At 42.0% G+C, this 21,379-nt stretch overlaps 1 protein-coding gene across 1 annotated transcript in view; it reads right to left on the reverse strand.

The window, feature by feature from the left end:
- Positions 1–148: 148 nt before the first annotated feature.
- Positions 149–21,379, reverse strand: part of LOC106573195 (solute carrier family 45 member 3) — a 61,778-nt gene continuing 40,547 nt past the window's right edge. The window contains exons 3-5 of the mRNA XM_014147980.3: positions 15,874–16,707; positions 6,345–6,610; positions 149–6,014 (exon numbers count right to left, since the gene is read on the reverse strand). Of these exons, the coding sequence (XP_014003455.1) occupies positions 5,571–6,014; positions 6,345–6,610; positions 15,874–16,707 (1,544 nt within the window). The 3' untranslated portion in view covers positions 149–5,570. The remainder of the gene's footprint in view (positions 6,015–6,344; positions 6,611–15,873; positions 16,708–21,379) is intronic.

Consider the following 21,379-nt stretch of genomic DNA (forward strand, 5'->3'; position numbering starts at 1 on the left):
GTCATCCAGTTGGTTGGGAATTCCAATAGATGGCGCTATTTCCAAGGTTTTAACTGTGCTTCATGCGCAACCATCATTGACCATAGTTCAAATCATTTCGACAGACTACAAAGTTGTTCTCAGTGACATACACAATCTCAGACAAGCATTTTACAATGCAGTACATTTATTTTGTATTTAAAAAAATCTATTTGGTGACTGCACAATACCCAAGCTGAGGCATTTCTATTCCAAATACAATTATATGATATTTCTGAAGGCTGAAAACACAAAGAACAACACATTTGGAGCATCAATTAAAACTGAGGACATAATAGCAGATTCATAATTATACAGTCCTCAGCAAATAGGACCAATGTGAATAGATCCCTGATTAAGTCTTATACACCCCAGCATATTTACAAAACTGTTTTGTCAATTAACCAAAGCCATCTTCTTAAATGTGACCCTTGGCACTTGCTATCTTGAAACCCAACTAACCTAAACACTGGGCATTTGGACACATAATTAAAGGACCACAACACTGTAGCTAAGTTATTGAAATTCAATGGTTACTTACACTACATGACCAAAAGTATGTGGACACCTGCTTGTCTAACATCTCATTCCAAAATCATTGGCATTAATATGGAGTTGGCCCCCCCCTTTGTTGCTATGACAGCCTCCACTCTTCTGGGAAGGCTTTCCACTAGATGTTGGAACATTGCTGCAGGGACTTGCTTCCATTCAGCCACAAGAGCATTAGTGAGGTCGGGCACTGATGTTGGGCGATTAGGCCTGGCTCGCAGTCGGCGTTCCAATTCATCCCAAAGGTGTTCAATGGGGTTGAGGTCAGGGCTCTGTGCAGGCCAGTCAAGTTCTTCCACACCGATCTCAACAAACCATTTCTGTATGGACCTTGCTTTCTGCACAGGGGCATTGCCATGCTGAAACAGGAAAGGGCCTTCCCCAAACTGTTGCAACAAAGTTGTAAGCACATAATCGTCTAGAATGTCATTGTATGCTGTAGCGTTAAGATTTCCCTTAACTGGAACTAAGGGGTCTAGCCCGAACTATGAAAAACAGCTCCAGACCATTATTCCTCCTCCACCAAACTTTACAGTTGGCTCTATGCATTCGGGCAGGTAGCATTCTCCTGGCATACGCCAAACCCAGATTCGTCCGTTGGACTGCCAGATGGTGAAGCGTGATTCAGCACTCCAGAGAACGCGTTTCTACTGATCCAGAATCCAATGGCAGTGAGCTTTACACCACACCAGCGGACACATTGCACATGGTGATCTTGGGCTTGTGTGCGGCTGCTCAGCCATGGAAACCCATTTCATGAAGCATCCAATGAACAGTTATTGTGTTGACGTTGCTTCCAGAGGCAGTTTGGAACTCGGTAATGAGTGTTGCAACCGAGGACAGATGATTTTTATGCGTTACGTTCTTCAGCAACGGGTGGCAACTTTCTGTGAGCTTGTGTGGCCTACCACTTCGCAGCTGAGCTGTAGTTGCTCCTAGACGTTTCCACTCCACAATAACAGCACTTACAGTTGACTGGGGCACCTCTAGCAGTGCCGAAATTTGACAAACTGACTTCTTGGAAAGGTGGCATCCTATGACGGTGCCACGTTGAAAGTCACTAAGCTCTTCAGTAAGGCCATTCTACTGCCAATGTTTGTATATGGAGATTGAATGGCTGTGTGCTCGATTTTATACACCTGTCAGCAACGAGTGTGGCTGAAATAGCCGAAATCCACTAATTTGAAGGGGTGTCCACATACTTTTGTATATATAGTGTATGTCTAACAAATATCAACAAAAGTAAATATAGGGGAAACTCAAAACAGAGAAACAATACAGTGGTTATAAATGATCCTGATGCAACAGTATTGACTACTTCCTGTTTACTAATAAATAATGATACAGAAGGTTGTTTACCATACTCTGCAAAGGTATTAGTCATCATGAAGACAGGCACATCCAGCAAAGTTGCTCCTTTACAACCAGAACTCATAGAGGAAATGGTCAGGATGAAACCAACAACTTAAAAGTGAAACAAAACCATGTGTTTAAATATTAATGTACTATTCTGCAAGGTAAACCAGGAAATCATCAACTTTGTGAGTTGAGTTGGATTCCTGACAACTTACAGTGCCGCAGTGAAATAATGATACGTAGTATAACTTTGCCATCCTATAGGGACAAATTGACAGCAGTCGAGATCAATATGCTATATGAGAGTAAGCAACCCACGATGAACGAGTGGGATGGAAGAATTTTCAAATAAATTATAGCGCTGAAGTCAAGATGTCTTTTACCTCATCTATACAAAATAATAATTTATTATTTTTTCAAAGAAATAGCTTTTGCCCTTTACACTTTTGACAGATGCAACAAAAATAATGCTAAATACTTTAATATGTGCTTATGATTTTTAAAAGAACAATAAATAAATAGTTATGTCCAAAAAATAAAAACATTTCTAGAGGCACTTGCAAAATGTTGCTATTTTCCCAAGGGGCTTGGCAGTATGTCCATATGCTCTACAGTACGTCAGATAAGTATTTATTTGTCTGTGTGCAGGGGGAATTTTCTCAAAGTCATCTGTTTTTTCCCCCAAAAAGTTACCATGTCTGTTTAGTAATTGGTTGTCAACGATGAGTGACGTGGTATTATCTTTCATTAACTGCCAATGAAATATTACAAAAAACAAGTTGATTTTGACCCAATTCTCAAAATGAGAGTATATATCCAATAGGGCCAACTGTATTTAGCCAATCTCATCATTGCATAAATGAGCTATTACATTATGTTTGGTTATTATACAGCCATATTTCTGATTGAAAGTCAGAAAGAGTAGGCAAATCATACACAGAATGCATATAACATAACATATTGATTGTAACACAAGCGTTTTACTAACAAAACCCCAATTTTGAAGAATAACTTAAGGCCACAATATATTTTGATTACTATTTAAATATACACTCAGTGGCCAGTGTATTAGGTACACCACCCCGTTCATGAAAATGGTTCGCTCCTACAGACAGTGAGTCATGTGGCCGTGGCTTGCTATATAAAGCAGGGAGACAGGCATCCAGGCATTCAGTTACTGTTCGATTGAACGTTCGAATTGGCAAAACGAGTGACCTAAGCGACTTTGAGCGTGGTATGATCGTTGGTGCCAGGTGCACCGGTTCCAGTATCTCAGAAACGGCCGGCCAGTGTCTAGGGTTTACCGAGAATGTTGCGACAAACAAAAAACCTCCAGTTAGCAGCAGTCATATGGGTGAATACAGCTCGTTGATGAAAGGTCGAAGGAGAATGACAAGAATCATGCAAATTAACATGCGGGTCACAAACAGGCAAATAACGGCGCAGTACAACTTGTCAGTCCTTGTCACGGATGGGCTATTGCAGCAGACCACCACACTGGATTCCACTCCTATCAGCTAAAAACATGAAGAAGCGTCTCCAGTGGGCACGCGATCACCAACACTGGACAATTGAGGAGCGGAGAAACATAGCCTGGTCTGACGAATCACAGTTCCTGTTGTGTCAGGATTTGGCGTAAACAGCATGAGTCCATGGCCCAATCCTGCTTGGTGTCAACGGTAACAGTTGAGCAAAGTTTCCATGCCCCGAAGAATTCAGGCTGTTCTAGAGGCAAAGGGGTGTCTGACCCAGTACTAAATGGTTGTACCTAATAAACTGGCCACAGTGTACAGCAGCAGATGAGATACAGAAAGTCTGTAGATTATAGCTATTATTTGTGTGCAGTATTCTGTTAGGTGACTGGAACCCCAGGAGTCATGTCATGTTGCCCTGCTCTCTCCACTGCACTATGAAATTCACACACACAAGTTTGTTTTACTATCCTTGTGGGGACCAAACAATTGATTCCCTAAACCTTAACATTAACTCTAAACCTAACCCTTACTCCTAACCCTAATTCTAACCCTAACCTCTAAATCAGCCTTTTCCCTTGTGGGGACCGGTGAAATGTCGCCACTTGTCCGAATTTTCCTTGTTTTACTATCCTTGTGAGGACTTCTGGTCCCCACAAGGATAGTAAAACAAACAACAACAAAAAACACACACACACCTTTTCACAGAGCCATGTTGACCTTCAAAAGAGATGTACGATACACAGTGAAAAGCATAACAAATATGACAGAACACAAAAAACTGTCATCTTGCATACCAAAACTATTTTCAGTAACCCAGTTCACTGTAATGCTGCAGTGTTGCTAGTATGACTTTTTGGTATTTTGCTCATGGGAATATTAATGGAGTTTCCAAAAAGAAGTGTACCTGAATTTTTTACAGCATTGGTTAATTCACCTCATTTACTTTCCTAGTGTCATTTCAGATTGAACGTGATAATGGCAGTAGAAATGATGTAATAAATAGCACAATATGGCACTGTCTGAAATTTCTAGAAAAGAGGTGACTATCCTGAGATGACAGACTTCAAACAAAAATGCAATGATGCCATTGAGCCACTTCATTCTAACAACACCACAGTTACACAGATGACCTCACCCAAACAGGTTGCATAAGAAATTCCCATAGGAATATAAATATATGAATTTGTATACAAAATATATACAGTAAACCTGTTTATTACCAAAAACCATCCAAATCTAGGGGCCAGTTACCCTTAACATTCCCAATTTTTCTATTCGCAGTTTCTTGACGAACAAGTCCAATGGTCTCATTTGACTTATCACGTGTGTGATAACATGTATGTTTCGGTAAGCAATGCATAATCCACCCATTGTGACTGCAAGCACAACCTGGCTGAGAATAACAAACAGACAGAAATGCCCATACATTAGCAGCATGGAGCTATGTGAGCCCAGAACCTTTCCCAAGCAGGTGATGGGCTCTCCAGATTGGGTATTTTTCTCTCTTGGCCAGTCTGCATGAGAAGTGGGCAATAATCTCCTGTTGACTTTGACTAAGGGCTGGATTCGATCCATATTGCAGAAGTATCGCGGAAGATCCACATTATAGGCAATGTTCCCGCATTCCGCATTCACGGTAAACGCTGTTGGCTTAATCGGAAATTACCTTTACATTTTAACACAGATCTTCCGTAGTACGGATTGAATCCAGCCCTAACAGCAGACTGTTTTAAAGATATAGCATTGACACACTCCTCACATAGATGAGAGTGAAATGGTAATAAATCTGTATTCCAGTTGTCTAAGGGCTGATGGAGTCCGATCATGCTGTGAAGCTAGCTGTACCTGAGGAGAAGGAGAAATGACCCTTCTGAGAGGCCATCTACGTGTCTGATAGGAACAAGGTGAGAGACACTCTAAATACACAGACACAGTCTCTCTCGTAGACACAGTAACTAGCTGCAGTAAATTCTGGAGGGAACAATTGTCATGGGTATACATTTTTCTTTCATTCCTGCCGCACACATACACACAAACGTATAAACGGGCTGCCTCATTGCAATCCATTGGTAATGCCATGGCAACGGTCAGCGAAGACACTGGAGCGTTGCAAGCGCAGGGAGTGGTAGTGCAGCCAGGGGTGCATTCCTTCACCCTTGGTTCCTGATTCTTTCAGCTCTTGAGGTCCTTTTGGTCAAAGATGATGTTGTTGGCCAGATAGATGGCGATGATGCCGAAGATGGCGGAGGAGGCCATATAGGCAGTGACGGATTTTGTGAACTGAACGATCATGCCCATGAAGAGAGTGGGAAAGACCTGAGAGAGGAGGAAGGTGCTATCCAGGATGGCAAAGTCCAACCCTACGCCACGCTTCTCGTAGCCCTCTGGCTCATCCTGCTCGGGGCCCGTGGCTTTATGGGACGACCCATCCTGGTCGTGGGGAGGGGGGTAGTAGTCTGAGCCGTCTTGGCTGAAGAAGGCATGCCCGTTGGTGCCCCCCAGTTTGTGGGCCAGCCCCCCCTCCTCGGCCACAGCTGTCAAATGGGTGATCGAGTCCTGCTTGATCACAATCCCGTACTTAAGCAAGTTTTTTGTTTTCTTTTTTGGCATGTAAACCTGAAATGCAAAGAGAGATAAGTAAATTCAATACACAGTCTAGGGTTAGGCAGTGTGTGCAAGGGAGTCTGTTTGTGTAGGGCTGGACTGGGTATGTGTACAGAGGGAGGGAGAAAAATGATATGACTATGACCACGATGTGAGCGTTTGTTTGTATTGGAACATACATGGCTGTTTACTCAGCCCTGATACATGGCTGTTGACTCCTACGGCATCTAAAGGAGTCAACAGAATTGTATCACAGTTAAAATATGATTTCATATGTACACTATGCTCAGGAAGTACAGGGCCCACAGAGTACTGTATGTATGTGTGCCTTTCTGTCCTTACCTCCATTTCCTTGTGGTAGTGGCAGGTGAGGGTGTACGGCAGCGTCTGCAGCGTGGCATAGGCAAAGCCGGTCAGAGCCGACATCACAGTGACCAGGACCACACTCTTGGACATACAGATGACCAGGGCAGAGATGGTGAAGCTCACCATGCTGCTCAGGTAGACCCGGCGCGAGCCAAAATGGCGGACCAGTCGGCTCATGAGCAGGGAGAAGACAGTAGAGGTAGCACACTGCAGGAACAGGCCCAGGCTGCCCATTCGGATGCCTGCAAGACAGGATTGAAGTTGTGGTAACAAATGAAGATACAAGATTATGTAATATCAATTATGTCCCTAACATTTATGGGTACAATAATTCTACATGATTATAATTCTAGTTAGTTAACTAGCTAATCGTCCTAGATTCATGCATAGACAAACAGACACAACCCAAGAACAAGGTCAAACATACAGTACTATAACACCACAACAGGTTGTGGTTGCAAATGCAAAATACGACCAGTAACCTCACCCGGACACTTACTATTAAAAATTACCCCTGTAGGAGCCGGCTTTATGATTGAAGTTATTAGTGGGGGTGTTCCATTTCACAGTCTCGACAACACATGATACTTCAATCGTGTTTAAAGATGCAGAACACTTCACCACATGTAGAAGTGTTTAGAAACAGATTATATTCTTATTTACAATAACAGTGACTCCAAAATGACAGAATATATTATTTACCATTAGTTTCTATTGGGCACAAAATAATCTGAAACGCACACAAAAAAAAGCTAACGCATCCAGTCACAAGCTTAATGTAGTCATTGTGTGCTAGGAATATGGAACCTTTACTACTTTAATACACATAACTACATTTTTACCAATACTTTTGGTTCCCCAAAATGGAGGGTCTATGTACAAAAAGTGCTGTAATTAAAGGTGACAGTCTGCACTTCGACCTCATGGTCATGCATCATTTCAAATCCAAAGTGCTGGAGTACAGAGCCAAAACAACAAAAATGTGTCAATGTCCTAATCAATGATCCCTCAAAAAAAATGCGGCTGTGAGCAAATGTCATGTCTGCTCCGCGCAAACTTGAACGTTGTGAAAATCCTGCGCAACTTCCAGTGCGCGTTTACTGTGAACACTGAGGCTGTACCCGCTTTAAGTTACCGTTTTAACAGCGGCCATGCAAGCTGCTGTGGCTATTGGATCATAATGTAGGCCTACCATCACAGTCTAGTTCAAAGTAAATGGTATAGATCCACTTGGCTATTGGATCATAATGTAGGCCTACCATCACAGTCTAGTTCAAAGTAAATGGTATAGATCCACTTGGCTATTGGATCATAATGTAGGCCTACCATCACAGTCTAGTTCAAAGTAAATGGTATAGATCCACTTGGCTATTGGATCATAATGTAGGCCTACCATCACAGTCTAGTTCAAAGTAAATGGTATAGATCCACTTGGCTATTGGATCATTATGTAGGCCTACCATCACAGTCTAGTTCAAAGTAAATGGCACAGATCCATTCATGGCAGTGGTCTATTTGCATATAAGCCTACTGCATCTCTGATTGGTTATGCCGCACCGGTCTGTGTAAAGAATGGGCTGAGTTGTGTGTTAATGCAATAGAATCCTACTCCGATGCGTGCTGCCTACAACAAAATCTCTTGCGTAGCTAGTTTTGCATACTAAGTCTTGCATAGCTCATTTTGTTTCGGTATGTTGCATTGAAAGTTCTAATATTGTGTTGATTCGATCACAATTGTCACAGTAAAGGGAAACGTTGATAGTGTTAACTAACATGGAAAACTCTAGAAAGTTGAGTGAAGTTCAATCTCGTGCTTCTCTCCATGTGCTGCTACTGTATTTCTTCTGAACGGCCGTTTCGGGGCTACTGCGCACACACACATCTTAGAGGGAACATTGGTCCCAATACTTTTGGAGCTTACTTCGTATTATAAATTGGGTTGTTCAAGCGCTGAATGCTGATTGCCTGACAGCCGTGGTATATCAGACTATACCACGGGTATGACAAAACATTTATTTTTACTGCTCTAATTACGTTGGTAACCAGTTTATAATAGCAATAAGCCATTTTAGGGGTTTGTGGTATATGGCCAATAAACCATGACTAAGGGCTGTATCCAGGCACTCCGCGTTGCATCGTGCTGAAGAACAGCCCATAGCCATGGTATATTGGCCATATACCACACCCACTCGTGCCTTATTGCTTAAGTATATTGTACCACTCAGGTCTGTGAGGATTTTAAAGACCAGAAAACAATTGGTTTGTCAGCAAACAGTTGAGTCAGAAAAAAGTTTGACCGGACTTTATCAGAAACCATCACAGACCAAATTAACCTTAAATAAATCCTGAGTGAGAGCTCTGCGGGTGAGACAGGAGGAGGCCCGTGTTTGTGAGGCGGTGTCTCTTGCTCCGGTCTCACCAGACCTGGGTTCAAATACTATATGATATTCTTTCAAATAGTTCATCTGTGCTTGATTGAGTATGCCTGGCTTAATGGACCAATAGAATAGTCCCCAAACTGCAAACCCCACCCATATTGCACTTCAGGTAAGCTAGAGCAAACACTCCAAGTATTTGAAAGAAGAGGTGCAGACTCCTCAGCACAAATACTGTATGTCTGAAACTCAGTTTGTTCTACCTTCCCTAGTCTATATGGCATCACAGGGAGGGTGGCCTACAACTAGTATGGAAAGGCGGCTGCCTGAGCCAACTTTATTTGTAGTATTTAAAGCGGTTTGATATTACTGTTAGCTGTAAGGGGCCGATTTAGACTTAGGAAATGTACACCTTCATACGCACACCTTTCCTACACACTTCTCAGTAGTTGGTATTCAGACACCTAATGCAGTCGCGTAATGCGCTCTACAGATGTGGCTACCTTTCACATACTGAATACATTTAATTCAACCGCTGAACACCCTCCGACTTGCTGGCCAACAGATTTTCTCGTGGCATTTCATTCGAATGGGTTTTCAGTACATTTATCTTATTTAGCCATCCCCTTAAATACGGTGTACCTTTAATTAGAATTTTGTTGACAGACTGACTAAAATACATTGAGAGAATGTACGTGGTCTTCCTCAAAGGGAACTTTTGAACCTTGTAAAGAGTGCCTAAGCTACTTTTTAATGTTGTACCAAAGATGACTGCTATGGTGTGTGGTCATCCACACCCCCTCCCAAAATGGCTGCTGTGCCATTTCTTCCCCTTGCATTACTTGACATAGATCCAGAAGTCCAGAACTGGCATAGTCCTTGAAACTGGCATAGTCCAATGAAAGACAGCCATCTAAATATATGTATATTTGTCTCTGTTTCAGCACCAACTGATAGATTGAAAAATACTTTGATCTTGTAGATTATTTAGGCAAATGTTAGGGTTAAGAAAGTATGTACAAAAAATTGCCTATATTGATGAATCAAAAATACAGTGCTTTGATTCATCCTGAAAGTTGCCATATTCAAGTTCAATCCATGACATATTGGAAGGTGGACAAAAGTGTACAATAGGGGTTGAACAATAATCCTATAAATCTACCCTAATTCTCACTAATCATGGAACTGTATGACAACGGTCCAGTCGTCATGAACGTGTACCGGGCTCCAGGTTTAAGCTGCTACGTGTGGTCTGAGTTCCATAATGATTCAAATAGGCTACATGTCCCAAATGTTCACAACATTAGCCTAATATGATCCACTAATGCTAGCGACCCTCAGGAACAGGAAATAAAGCTAAACGGAGTGGAATGGAATGATCCAAAATGTAGGATACAAATTGAGCTAGGTTTCCATCCAATTGGCAACAGATTTTTATGTGGATATAAAACTATCTGCATAAAGAAAATATGCACATTTTCCTGCCAGTGGTGTGTTTCCACCAAACGAACTTGTTGCGGATAAAAATAAGTGCGTGATGAGGTAGTGCACACAAAATGTAAATTTTCACGCAAGTTTTCATGTTCCGAATAAAAATCGAAAGTTCAAAGCATTTTAAACTTGTTACATAAAAATGTTTCTTTAAATAACAAATGTGCCTACTCTGGTCTTGGCACTTGCTCTCTAGCCAACAGCTCACAGATACAGTGCAGGTAGTCTGTGTGGGTACGCTAGTCTACATGATGAGATTATTATGGATATTATTATGGATATTTTTATTTGTCAAACGGCAGTCAATCATTGATCATCATGTCACCAGAATAAGACCCTAGATATTTATTGGAAAGCAGCATCAAGCTCATCACTGTGCCCTTTCACCACTCTGTGAAATTTATCATAATTTATTTAATCTGTAGCCTAATAATGTTGAATGAACAAATTGGCATCTATAACATTTTACCGAGACTTCCTGTTTCCATCACAGCTGTCTGTATTTTTTTTTTTACTGTATGACTTTACTCGCATAAAAGCTGTGGATGAAATGTGGTTACTGACGGTGACTCCCGATAGTGGTTAATATTTAACATGATACAAATTGTAAGATAAAACTGAGAAAAGCCCAGGCATATAATTAAACATTCTAAAGCACATAAATCAACTCGGCAGGTTCGGCACTGCTTGGGTCTCCAAATTTCATCCCGGCAAATTATGAGGGCATACAATTAAAATTCTGAACAACGGCACAGCTATTTATAGCTTACTTCACTGTGGAATAGAGGCTGTAATACATGACCTGTTGATTTGATTTTCAGTTTGCTTCCATATGACTGGTTTCACATTCGTTCTCAGGGATCATAAGGAAAAATTATCTAAAACAATCGCTAAATGTATTTACAATCCCTTTCTCCAAACAGATTACTAATTTACCTAGGTCTTATCAATAGCTGACACTGGTGGAGGCTCTTCAGAGGAGGAAGGGGAGGACCATCCTTCTCAATGAATTTCATAAAAATAAAATGTTTAAAACATTTAAAAATATACTTTTTAGATACAACTATACTAAATATATTCACGTTACCAAATCATTTATTAAAACACACTGCTTTGCAATGAAGGTCTACAAAGTAGCCTCAACAGCACACTGTAAGGTAGCACCATGGTGTAGCCGGAGGACAGCTAGCTTCAGTCCTCCTCTTGGTACATTGACTTCAATACAAAACCTAGGAGGCTCTTGGTCCTCACCCCCTTCCATAGACTTACACAGTAATTATGACAACTTCCGGAGGACGTCCTCCAACCTATCAGAACTCTTGGAGCATGAACTGTCATGTTGTCAGAGAATTAATATATTACTGAAAGCATTAGCTACAGCTAAAATGTAGTGAGTAGTTGACTCAAAGAGAGAGAAAGACAAAAGTTGAACAGGTTATGACTATCCAACACAACACTGGAACTCTTCCAAGTCAAGGGAACCTTTGGTTTTATAAATTTATTTCAACCAGGGCCTGCTGGTGAACTGCTAAATTGCTTACTGACTATACACTAATGTTACTGCATGATTGTATTAGCTACATTGACTAGGACGTTACTATGGCTAATATGGTGACAACGATGTAGGCTGTGTGTAGCGGTTTGGCTTAGAAAGGTTTTTTCGCCTGGTCACATACAGCTGATGTGTTGTACATTGAAGTCCACAAGTGAAGGGGAAAGGTGAGAGGAGGTGAGCGCATAGATGTGAGAAGGAATACAATGTGGCTGCTATGAAAGCAAACTGTGTTTACGCGTGATCAGGGGGTATTCATTCCGCCGATTCTGTGGAAAAACATTTCTTGAACGGAAGCAAATGAAACGGGGATAAAAATACCTGACTTTGTCCAATAGAAACTCTTGTTTGCAACTGTTGAACTAATGATTACACCCTATATCAGCTAGATGCAGGCAAGAGTGTGCAAGGCGGTATTGAATGTGTCACTTCTCTCGATCTGTGTGCACCTATGTTGTAAACTTTAATTTAAAGGCTAGGTTGTAGCAACCTCATGATGGGTAAAGGGAACATTTGAGTATCATGTAGTAGCCTAAACCTATTGATGTTACATTAAACTGGGTGAATGGAATATGAATGACAATAATAGAAATAAGGCCATGCTCATGAAAAAAATAAATTGTCCTGCCAAATCATAAACGGCACTGACCGCCACTGGCTGATACTGGCGTTTGCCCATGTTTAAATTAATAGTCAGAATATGAATAGAGACATCTCTGCATGGTCTGGTGAAGTGTAATTATGAGAAAATTTACAAGGAGGTTGAACGAGATTTAAACAGTTTGGGAGAAGTTGCCTGCTTCTTTACAAACTAGGATCGCTTCCATAAAGATGAATGTTTTGCCACGTATTAGTTTCCTGAGCATGATGATCCCACTGCCTCCACCAGTAGGCTATTGGGTAATGATTGATAAACATATACGTACATACCTTTGGAATGGCAAACATCCGAAGATTAGGTTTGAGGTGTTACAACGACAGAAGTGTAATGGTGGACTTGCATTACCAAATGTTTGTATTTACCACCAATCTTGATCAGTCTACATCAGTCTCTTGGAGAACTATTGAGGAAGAACTTGTTTCACCTACTAGATTGCAGGATGTGTTATTGTCTGGTATATCTAATAGGAAATGCATGCTGTATTTTGGTCCTATCATTTCTAACACAATAGAGAATTTTAGGAAGGTTGAGAAGTGTGTAGGTGTTAACTGGAAATGACATCTCCATACCCCTCTATGGCATAACAAGGCTATCACTTCCTGTAATAAACCGTTAGAGTCTAGAGCCTGGTCTGCAAAAGGGGTCAACAATCTAGGGGATATATTTGGATTTATTTGATTTATTTAACCTTTATTTAACTAGGCAACTCAAAGGGTCTTCTTAGTTTCCAGGAACTTCGTCTTCGTTTTGATTTGCAAGGGTCGTCATTCTTTCTATATTCTTAAGACTACAGTCAGAGCTTTGTGCCTGTGGGGTTCCATGGGGTACAAGTGTGGGAAGGCACCCGGTGACAGAGTGTTCCAGTCCAGAGGTTTTGTGTCTGCTATTTCTTCTCATCTTACAACGATTAAAGCAGAAAGATCTCTCAATGGTTAAAGCATGGGTAGATAATTCGGCTGTCGATGATGAGGCTATTGATTGGGAGAATGTCTGGGAGAATATATTTCACTCATCAAAGAACCCGAACCATCAATTCATTCATTTTAAACTTTGTCATAGATCGTACTGGACACCACTTGTAAGATTTTATGCAAAACAGACCCATCCTGTGACCTATGTAACCTCAATACACTTGGCACATACAAACATATGATATGGAATTGTCCTGAGGTTTATGAGTTTGAGGAAGGTGTTGTATATTCTCTCTGACATGATTGATAAAACTGTACCCCTTGAACCAATTACGCTGTTGCTTAACGATGACACAGGTATGCAGCTGAATGAGAAACAGCTAAAAGTTTGGCTGGCTGGGTTGACTGCTGCCAAAAAACGTGTTGTTCAGCGCTAGTTGTCACCACATGACCTTAATATAAGGAAATGGCTAGCATACTTTCAGGACGTAATTATGTTGGAGTTATCCACTGCTTGTATGAATAAAGCCAGACCTAGCACTCTGGAAACATGCAAAGTAGCCGCCTCAGAAATCTCTAAACTGTTGGATGTGATGTAAAATGCTTACTTGATGGCGTTGTATTAGCAAATTGACTTTGCTGTGTATATTCTAGTGTAGTGCGTGTTGTTTATTTTAATTTGATTAAAAAAAGGGGTATGTTTGGAATGGGTGGGAGGGTATGTAAGTAAAACAATATATTTATATAAAAAAATTGGGGGAAAAGTGTCATTGTAGTTTTATGGTTGGATTGCCCTTTTGACCCAATAAAAAACAATTGTTCACAGAAAATAATATGCGTAGAGAGAAAAGTGCATAAAAAGGGAATTAAGTTTCATTTATGCACACATAACTCAGGTTTGAATGCCCCCCTAAGTGCATAGGACACAAGTTCAGCAACATGGCAGCTAATATTACATGGGAAAAGGATGTGGATCGACTAGCTGTTTGAAAGCAAAGGACCAAGACCACATTACAAACACTGCATGAGATAGTGGACTAGCTTTAACCAGCATTGGAAGTTCAGGGTATACAATCAAATTTGCACTGAGGATAAACCACATTGTGGTGAAAAAGGTAATCTCAATTATGGGGTGTTGTAGTAAATACTGTGTTATGGCTGCTTTGCGTGATGTACTGTTGTCTCTACCTTCTTGCCCTTTGTGCTGTTGCCTGTGCCCAATTATGTTTGTAGCCTGTTTTGTGCTGCTACCATGTTGTGCTGCTGCCACGTTGTGTTGCTACCATATTGTTGTCATGTTGTGTTGCTACCATGCTGTGTTGTCATGTGTTGCTGCCATGCTATGTTGTCGTCTTAGATCTCTCTTTATGTAGTGTGTGGTGTCTCTCTTGTCGTGATGTGTGTTTTGTCCTATATTTGTATTTAATTTATTTATATTTTTAATCCCAGCCCCCGCCCCCGCAGGGTAGGCCGTCATTGTAAATAAGAATTTGTTCTTATCTGACTTGCCTAGTTAAATAAAGTTTAAATACAATAAATACAATTCAAATAACTTAAATAAATATGTCAGGCTTCAGACTTTTGTGCTTGGCCTCTGCCCTGTACCTGAATGAACATGCTCTTTGTACACTGATTGTTTGACATTAATGCACTGTGAGTGTGACATTCCTCCTTGTCCTGCAGGCATGGGAGGGAGGGATGGGGGTGGGTGGGAGGGAGGGTTGGGGGTGGGGGAGAAGCAGGAAGCCTTGCAGAGCTCCACTACACACAGAGAACAGACCTGGGAAACTTCTCAGTGTGGGAGAAGGTTTCTTTCTTTTTGTCCCTCTCACCATTAGTTTTTCTCTCACTTTGTCTCTCTCATCTCTGTTTTTCTGCTGCGAGTCTGGGGTATTATGTCAGTCAGATTCAACGCAGTTTGAAGTTTGAAGGTCTTCTTTTACACTGATCATCATCTCCTCATCCAATAAAGCTATGCAATATTATAGGGGATTAGGAACCAGACTCTTAATGCACACTTTATTACCAGGGAGAAAGGTACAGTGACTGGAAACTCTAGGTAATATTATGGCAACACCGAAGCTTGCTCCTCTGCCCGACTACCTCCCACCTGTGCCATTGGAATGTGCACGCATCCGGCCCAGCTGTGGCGGAGGGAGCTGTCCAAGCCGGCAAAGCAGCTGAGTGGCCAGGTGGTGAAGGTGCGGACTGAGGACAGGAGTGGCAGGGTGAACTGGACTGGGGCTGTCTGCACTTTGAGGCCTCACTAGTAGGTTGGGGGAGGATTCTAACTTTCTCTATACAAAATCACTCTATTGGACGTGGCCGTTTGAGAACTTTGGGTTCTCTGATTGTGAATACATCAAAGATCAAGGATATAATGAAGCAGAGCTTGCCCAGCCAAAGTATGTATGTGATAATATCAAATAGTGTCTACATGAGAGATGAAAGAGGCATTCCGCCAAAGTAAGTGATAGATCACACAGTATATCCATAGAGAAGAAAGCCAACTCACCGTCGTCGTAGCGCTGCCTGGAGGCGGTCCCGGGAGCGGCACTGGGCACGCCCTCGTACAGCCCCTCCCCCACAAAGTCTGTGTAGAAGAGCATAAAGGACATGACAGCCATCCAGCTGCAAAGCTGGGCCACGCACAGCTGCCTCATTACCCAGGGCACGTGGCAGTAGCTGTGGTAGATGGCTGGCGTCATGGACCAGAACGTCCTCAGCAGGCACAGCAGCGGGCCTGACTTGAGCAGCCGCAGCTTGCATTTGAGCAGGTAGCAGCAGGAGCGTGGCATGCTGCAGCGGCCGGCCTCCAGGAGAGGAGCTGGCTCCAGGGCCGCGACACCAGCACACGGCGGCTCCTCCGACACCTTCATGGTGATCAGCACGCTGGTCACAAAGATGAGGATGAGCATGAAGAAGAGGCACTCTGCCTGGCCACCCAGGTAGACGGACAGCAGGCCCCGGCTCCAGTCCAGCGCAGGCAGCAGGTAGCCCACGCAGCCTCCGAGGCTGACCATAAAGGAGAACATGGCGAAGGCCTGGTTGCAGTCCTCCTCGTCGCGGTACAGGTCCGAGAGGAGCGCCTCTAGCGGCGTGAAGCACACCTGGCCACAGAAGTCGAGCAGGCCCACCCCGAGGATGAGGAAGGCCACTTCTAGGGTGCGTCCGCCCCAGGTGAAGTAGGCAGCCAGCAGGTCGGCATGGGGGATGATGAGGAGGGCTAGGAGGACACCCAGGGACAGCAGCCAGATGAAGGGGCGACGACGGCCATAGCTGCTGTTGCAGTGGTCACTGGCTGAGCCAATCACAGGGATGAAGATGAGACCTAACACTGGGCCAATACCTGGGGGAGGAGACAGAGAAAGAGAGAGAGAGAGAGAGAGAGAGAGAGAGAGAGAGATAGGAGGGCATCAGTGATGTTGATTCATTGGTTGTCAGTTACAAAGTCAAAGGGTTTCTAGGTTGGTGTGTAAAACCAGTTAGTTTAGTTATCAGTATCAAAGCAATAGTCATAAACACATAAAATAGTTCAGTCGGTAAACGCTGATTGAAATTCCCTTCAAGAACAATTGTGTGAGTTATAAGCCAACATAATAGTTATTGGATTTGAGTTTTTCCACAGTATTTCCCTGTAAACTCTAATCCACAAATGTCCTGGCTGCATCTAATGCTGTCTGGTATCTTCCAGCTTACTATCTTCCCCATGCTGATAGGGCTTGGAGGCAGGATCTCCAGGGGTCTGTGGCCCACTGGCCCCATCACTGCTCCATCCATCTCTCTGAGTGCTAGTGAAGGCTGCCTACAGATGGTTCTGTGCCCCAAGCTAACCCACCATAAGCCTCCCTCTCCTCCCCACTGATGGCTTGGGCTAATTAAAACACCCCATGACAAAGGATGCTTGTGGAGCAACACAACTTACATTCAACTTACATTCCCCACAATGGCCAGATGTATGTCTCTGGTTTCACAATGGGAGCATGCATGGGATGCTTGTTTTGAAAACATGGTTTAAAATTCCATAGAGAAGAAAAATATAACATTAATTGGATCCACATGAGGGACGCCATGAGTGTCATTCTGGAGTACTGTATGAATAGGTACATTCCATTTTTCCATTCCCAGACAATGACCTTTTATGTAAGGGATAATCAACGATCTATGGAAAATAATGAACGACGTGGAAGGTGTGTTCCATGACGTGCTAGCCGAGTGGAACTAACCTTCCATGGAGTTGCATTATTTTCCAGAGTTGATTATCCCTTTTATATCATGGCTATAATTGAACACATTTGATGCTAGAAATGTGTTCATTTGCAAGAAGGAATGTGCTCAACTTCCATTGAAGTAGCTAGCAAGTTTACTAGATAGCTACATTTGAAGTCAGAAGCTTACATACACCTTAGCCAAATACATTTAAACTCAGTTTTCACAATTCCTGACATTTAATCAAAGTAAAAATTCCTTGTCTTAGATCAGTTAGGAACACCACTTTATTTTAAGAATGTGAAATGTCAGAATAATAGTAGAGAGAATTATTTATTTCAGCTTGTATTTCTTTCATCACATTCCCAGTGGGTCAGGCGTTTACATACACTCAATTAGTATTTGGTAGCATTGCCTTTAAATTGTTTAACTTGGGTCAAACGTTTCGGGTAGCCTTCCACAAGCTTCCCACAGTAAGTTGGGTGAATTTTGGCCCATTCCTCCTGACAGAGCTGGTGTAACTGAGTCAGGTTTGTAGGCCTCCTTGCTCGCACACACTTTTTCAGTTATGCCCACACATTTTCTATAGGATTGAGGTCAGGGCTTTGTGATGGCCACTCCAATACCTTGACTTTGTTGTCCTTAAGTCATTTTGCCACAAATTTGGAAGTATGCTTGGGGTCATTGACCATTTGGAAGACCCATTTGCAACCAAGCTTTAACTTCCTGACTGATGTCTTGAGATGTTGCTACAATATATCCACATAATTTTACTTCCTCATGATGCCATCTATTTTGTGAAGTGCACCAGTCCCTCCTGCAGCAAAGCACCCCCACAACATGATGCTGCCACCCCCGTGCTTCACGGTTGGGATAGTGTTCTTTGGCCTGCAAGCCTCCACCTTTTTCCTTCAAACATAACGATGGTCATTATGGCCAAGCAGTTCTATTTTTGTTTCATCGGACCAGAGGACATTTCTCCAAAAAGTTACATTTTTGTCCCCATGTGCAGTTGCAAACCAGAGTCTTGCTTTTTTATGGTCGTTTTAGAGCAGTAGGACTCGTTTTACTGTGGATATAGATACTTTTGTACCTGTTTCCTCCAGCATCTTCACAAGGTCCTTTACTGTTGTTCTGGGATTGATTTGCACTTTTCGCACCAAAGTACGTTCATCTCTAGGAGACAGAACGTGTCTCCTTTCTGAGCGGTATGACGGCTGCATGGTCCCATGGTGTTTATACTTGCGTACTATTGTTTGTACAGATGAACGTTGTACCTTCAGGCGTTTGGAAATTGTTCCCAAGGATGAACCAGACTTGTGGAGGTCTACAATTATTTTCCTGAGGTCTTAGCTGATTTCTTTTGATTTTCCCATGATGTCGAGCAAAGAGGCACTGAGTTTGAAGGTAGGCCTTGAAATACATCCACAGGTACACCTCCAATTGACTCAAATTATGTTAATTAGCCTATCAGAAGCTTCTAAAGCCATGACATAATTTTGGGGAATTTTCCAAGCTGTTTAAAGGCACAGTCAACTTAGTGTATGTAAACTTCTAACCCACTGGAATTGTGATACAGTGAATTATAAGTGAAATAATCTGTCTGTAAACACTTGTTGGGAAAATTACTTGTGTCATGCACAAAGTAGATGGCCTAACCGACTTGCCAAAACTATAGTTTGTTAACAAGAAATTTGTGGAGTGGTTGAAAAACAAGTTTCAATGACTCCAACCTAAGAGTATGTAAACTTCTGACTTCAACTGTACAGTAGCTGCCTTGGTAACCAAACAATCAGACTTGCTTGTTTAGCTAACCAAACCATCAGTCCTAGCTTGCTATTGTGAAAATGAAATGAAATAATGCCAATAATGTTTTCAATTTTACTTTTTTTATTTCAAAAGCAGCTCAAACATAGAACATGTAAGATTAAACTATATGGTGCGTTATAGGGAATTATACAACGGGTGGGTCTAATCCTGAATGCTGATTGGTTAAAACTGCAATCCAGACGGTGTCTATTCCACAAGTTACCACCAGCTAAATCTATGAGTTAAAATGCCGATTTACTCTGTTCCATCTGACTGTCTCATCAGCCCAGCCAAGCAATTTACAAACTTAATCTCCACTTTAATAAAAAGCATCTAGACATTATCTCACATTTCTTTTAGACTAACATTTAGTTTTCAACAGGGGAGATTTGTATAAACCTTGCTGTCTGTCTCTCCGATATTTGAAACATTGTTTCAATATTCAAATACGATCTCCAGCTGTCGCATGGAAATTAACGTATCGGGAGGCAGCTTTTTTTAGCCTGTCGAAATCGTGAATTAGCATTATTTTTATGGATATATACAAAGAACTATCAATAGAAAACAGGTAAAAAGAAACGAAGTGCAGCTAGTTTCCAGTCTTTCCAGCTTCAGTTTGAAGTGATTGTGTTAGCTGTGCTGTTGGCTAGCTCCTCTGAACAACAGTGTCCTGACGAGAGAGCACATTTTCTATGGCAGGCGAAATCGTGCCTCATTAGCTCATTGTTATGAATGTATCCAAATAAATAGCACTAGAAAACAGCTTAAAGAAATGCAAATGCAGCTACTTTGTTGTTATTCTGGCTCCACTGTTTGACGTGACTGTGAGTTAGCTGTAGTTGGCTAGCTAGCAAGCAAGGGATAAGAACGTTGCCAGCCAGTATGGCAACGGAACATTTAAAACGAACGACTGGGTCACGTCCATAAATACAGAACAAAAAGACTGAACAACCGAGTCGCGTCTCTGGCAACCGAACCGATAGAACGAAGAACCAGCCGGCTTGGGTAGCAACCCCAGATTTGCGTCAGGACTATATCTTGTGGAAGGATGAAATAGTATGAATAAAATAATCCAAATAATGTTTTTAATGAGAATATGTAAATCATTTTTTGAACATGTTGGTAACCCCTTATATAAAAGTGATAATGCCCTTGAAGCTGCTGTTTAGAGGATATATTGGCATGGTTTGCCAACAACATCCGTGCCAATATATATTTCAAACACCGGCTTCTCTGGCATTATTACTTAAATAATGCATGCTCTAGAATGCCAATCAGAAACGAGTGTTCAACAGTTCCATGGTATACAGTGCCTTGCGAAATTATTCGGCCCCCTTGAACTTTTCGACCTTTTGCCACATTTCAGGCTTCAAACATAAAGATATAAAACTGTAATTTTTTGTGAAGAATCAACAACAAGTGGGACACAATTATGAAGTGGAACGAAATTGATTGGATATTTCAAACTTTTTTAACAAATAAAAAACTGAAAAATTGGCCGTGCAAAATTATTCAGCCCCTTTACTTTCAGTGCAGCAAACTCTCTCCAGAAGTTCAGTGAGGATCTCTGAATGATCCAATGTTGACCTAAATGACTAATGATGATAAATAGAATCCACCTGTGTGTAATCAAATCTCCGTATAAATGCACCTGCTCTGTGATAGTCTCAGAGGTCCGTTTAAAGCGCAGAGAGCATCATGAAGAACAAGGAACACACCAGGCAGGTCCGAGATACTGTTGTGGAGAAGTTTAAAGCCGGATTTGGATACAAAAAGATTTCCCAAGCTTTAAACATCCCAAGGAGCACTGTGCAAGCGATAATATTGAAATGGAAGGAGTATCAGACCACTGCAAATCTACGAAGACCCGCCGTCCCTCTAAACTTTCAGCTCATACAAGGAGAAGACTGATCAGAGATGCAGCCAAGAGGCCCATGATCACTCTGGATGAACTGCAGAGATCTACAGCTGAGGTGGGAGACTCTGTCCATAGGACAACAATC

This window comes from Salmo salar, chromosome 16 (assembly GCF_965601325.2).
Source record: "Salmo salar chromosome 16, fSalSal1, whole genome shotgun sequence".
Lineage (NCBI taxonomy): Eukaryota > Metazoa > Chordata > Actinopteri > Salmoniformes > Salmonidae > Salmo > Salmo salar.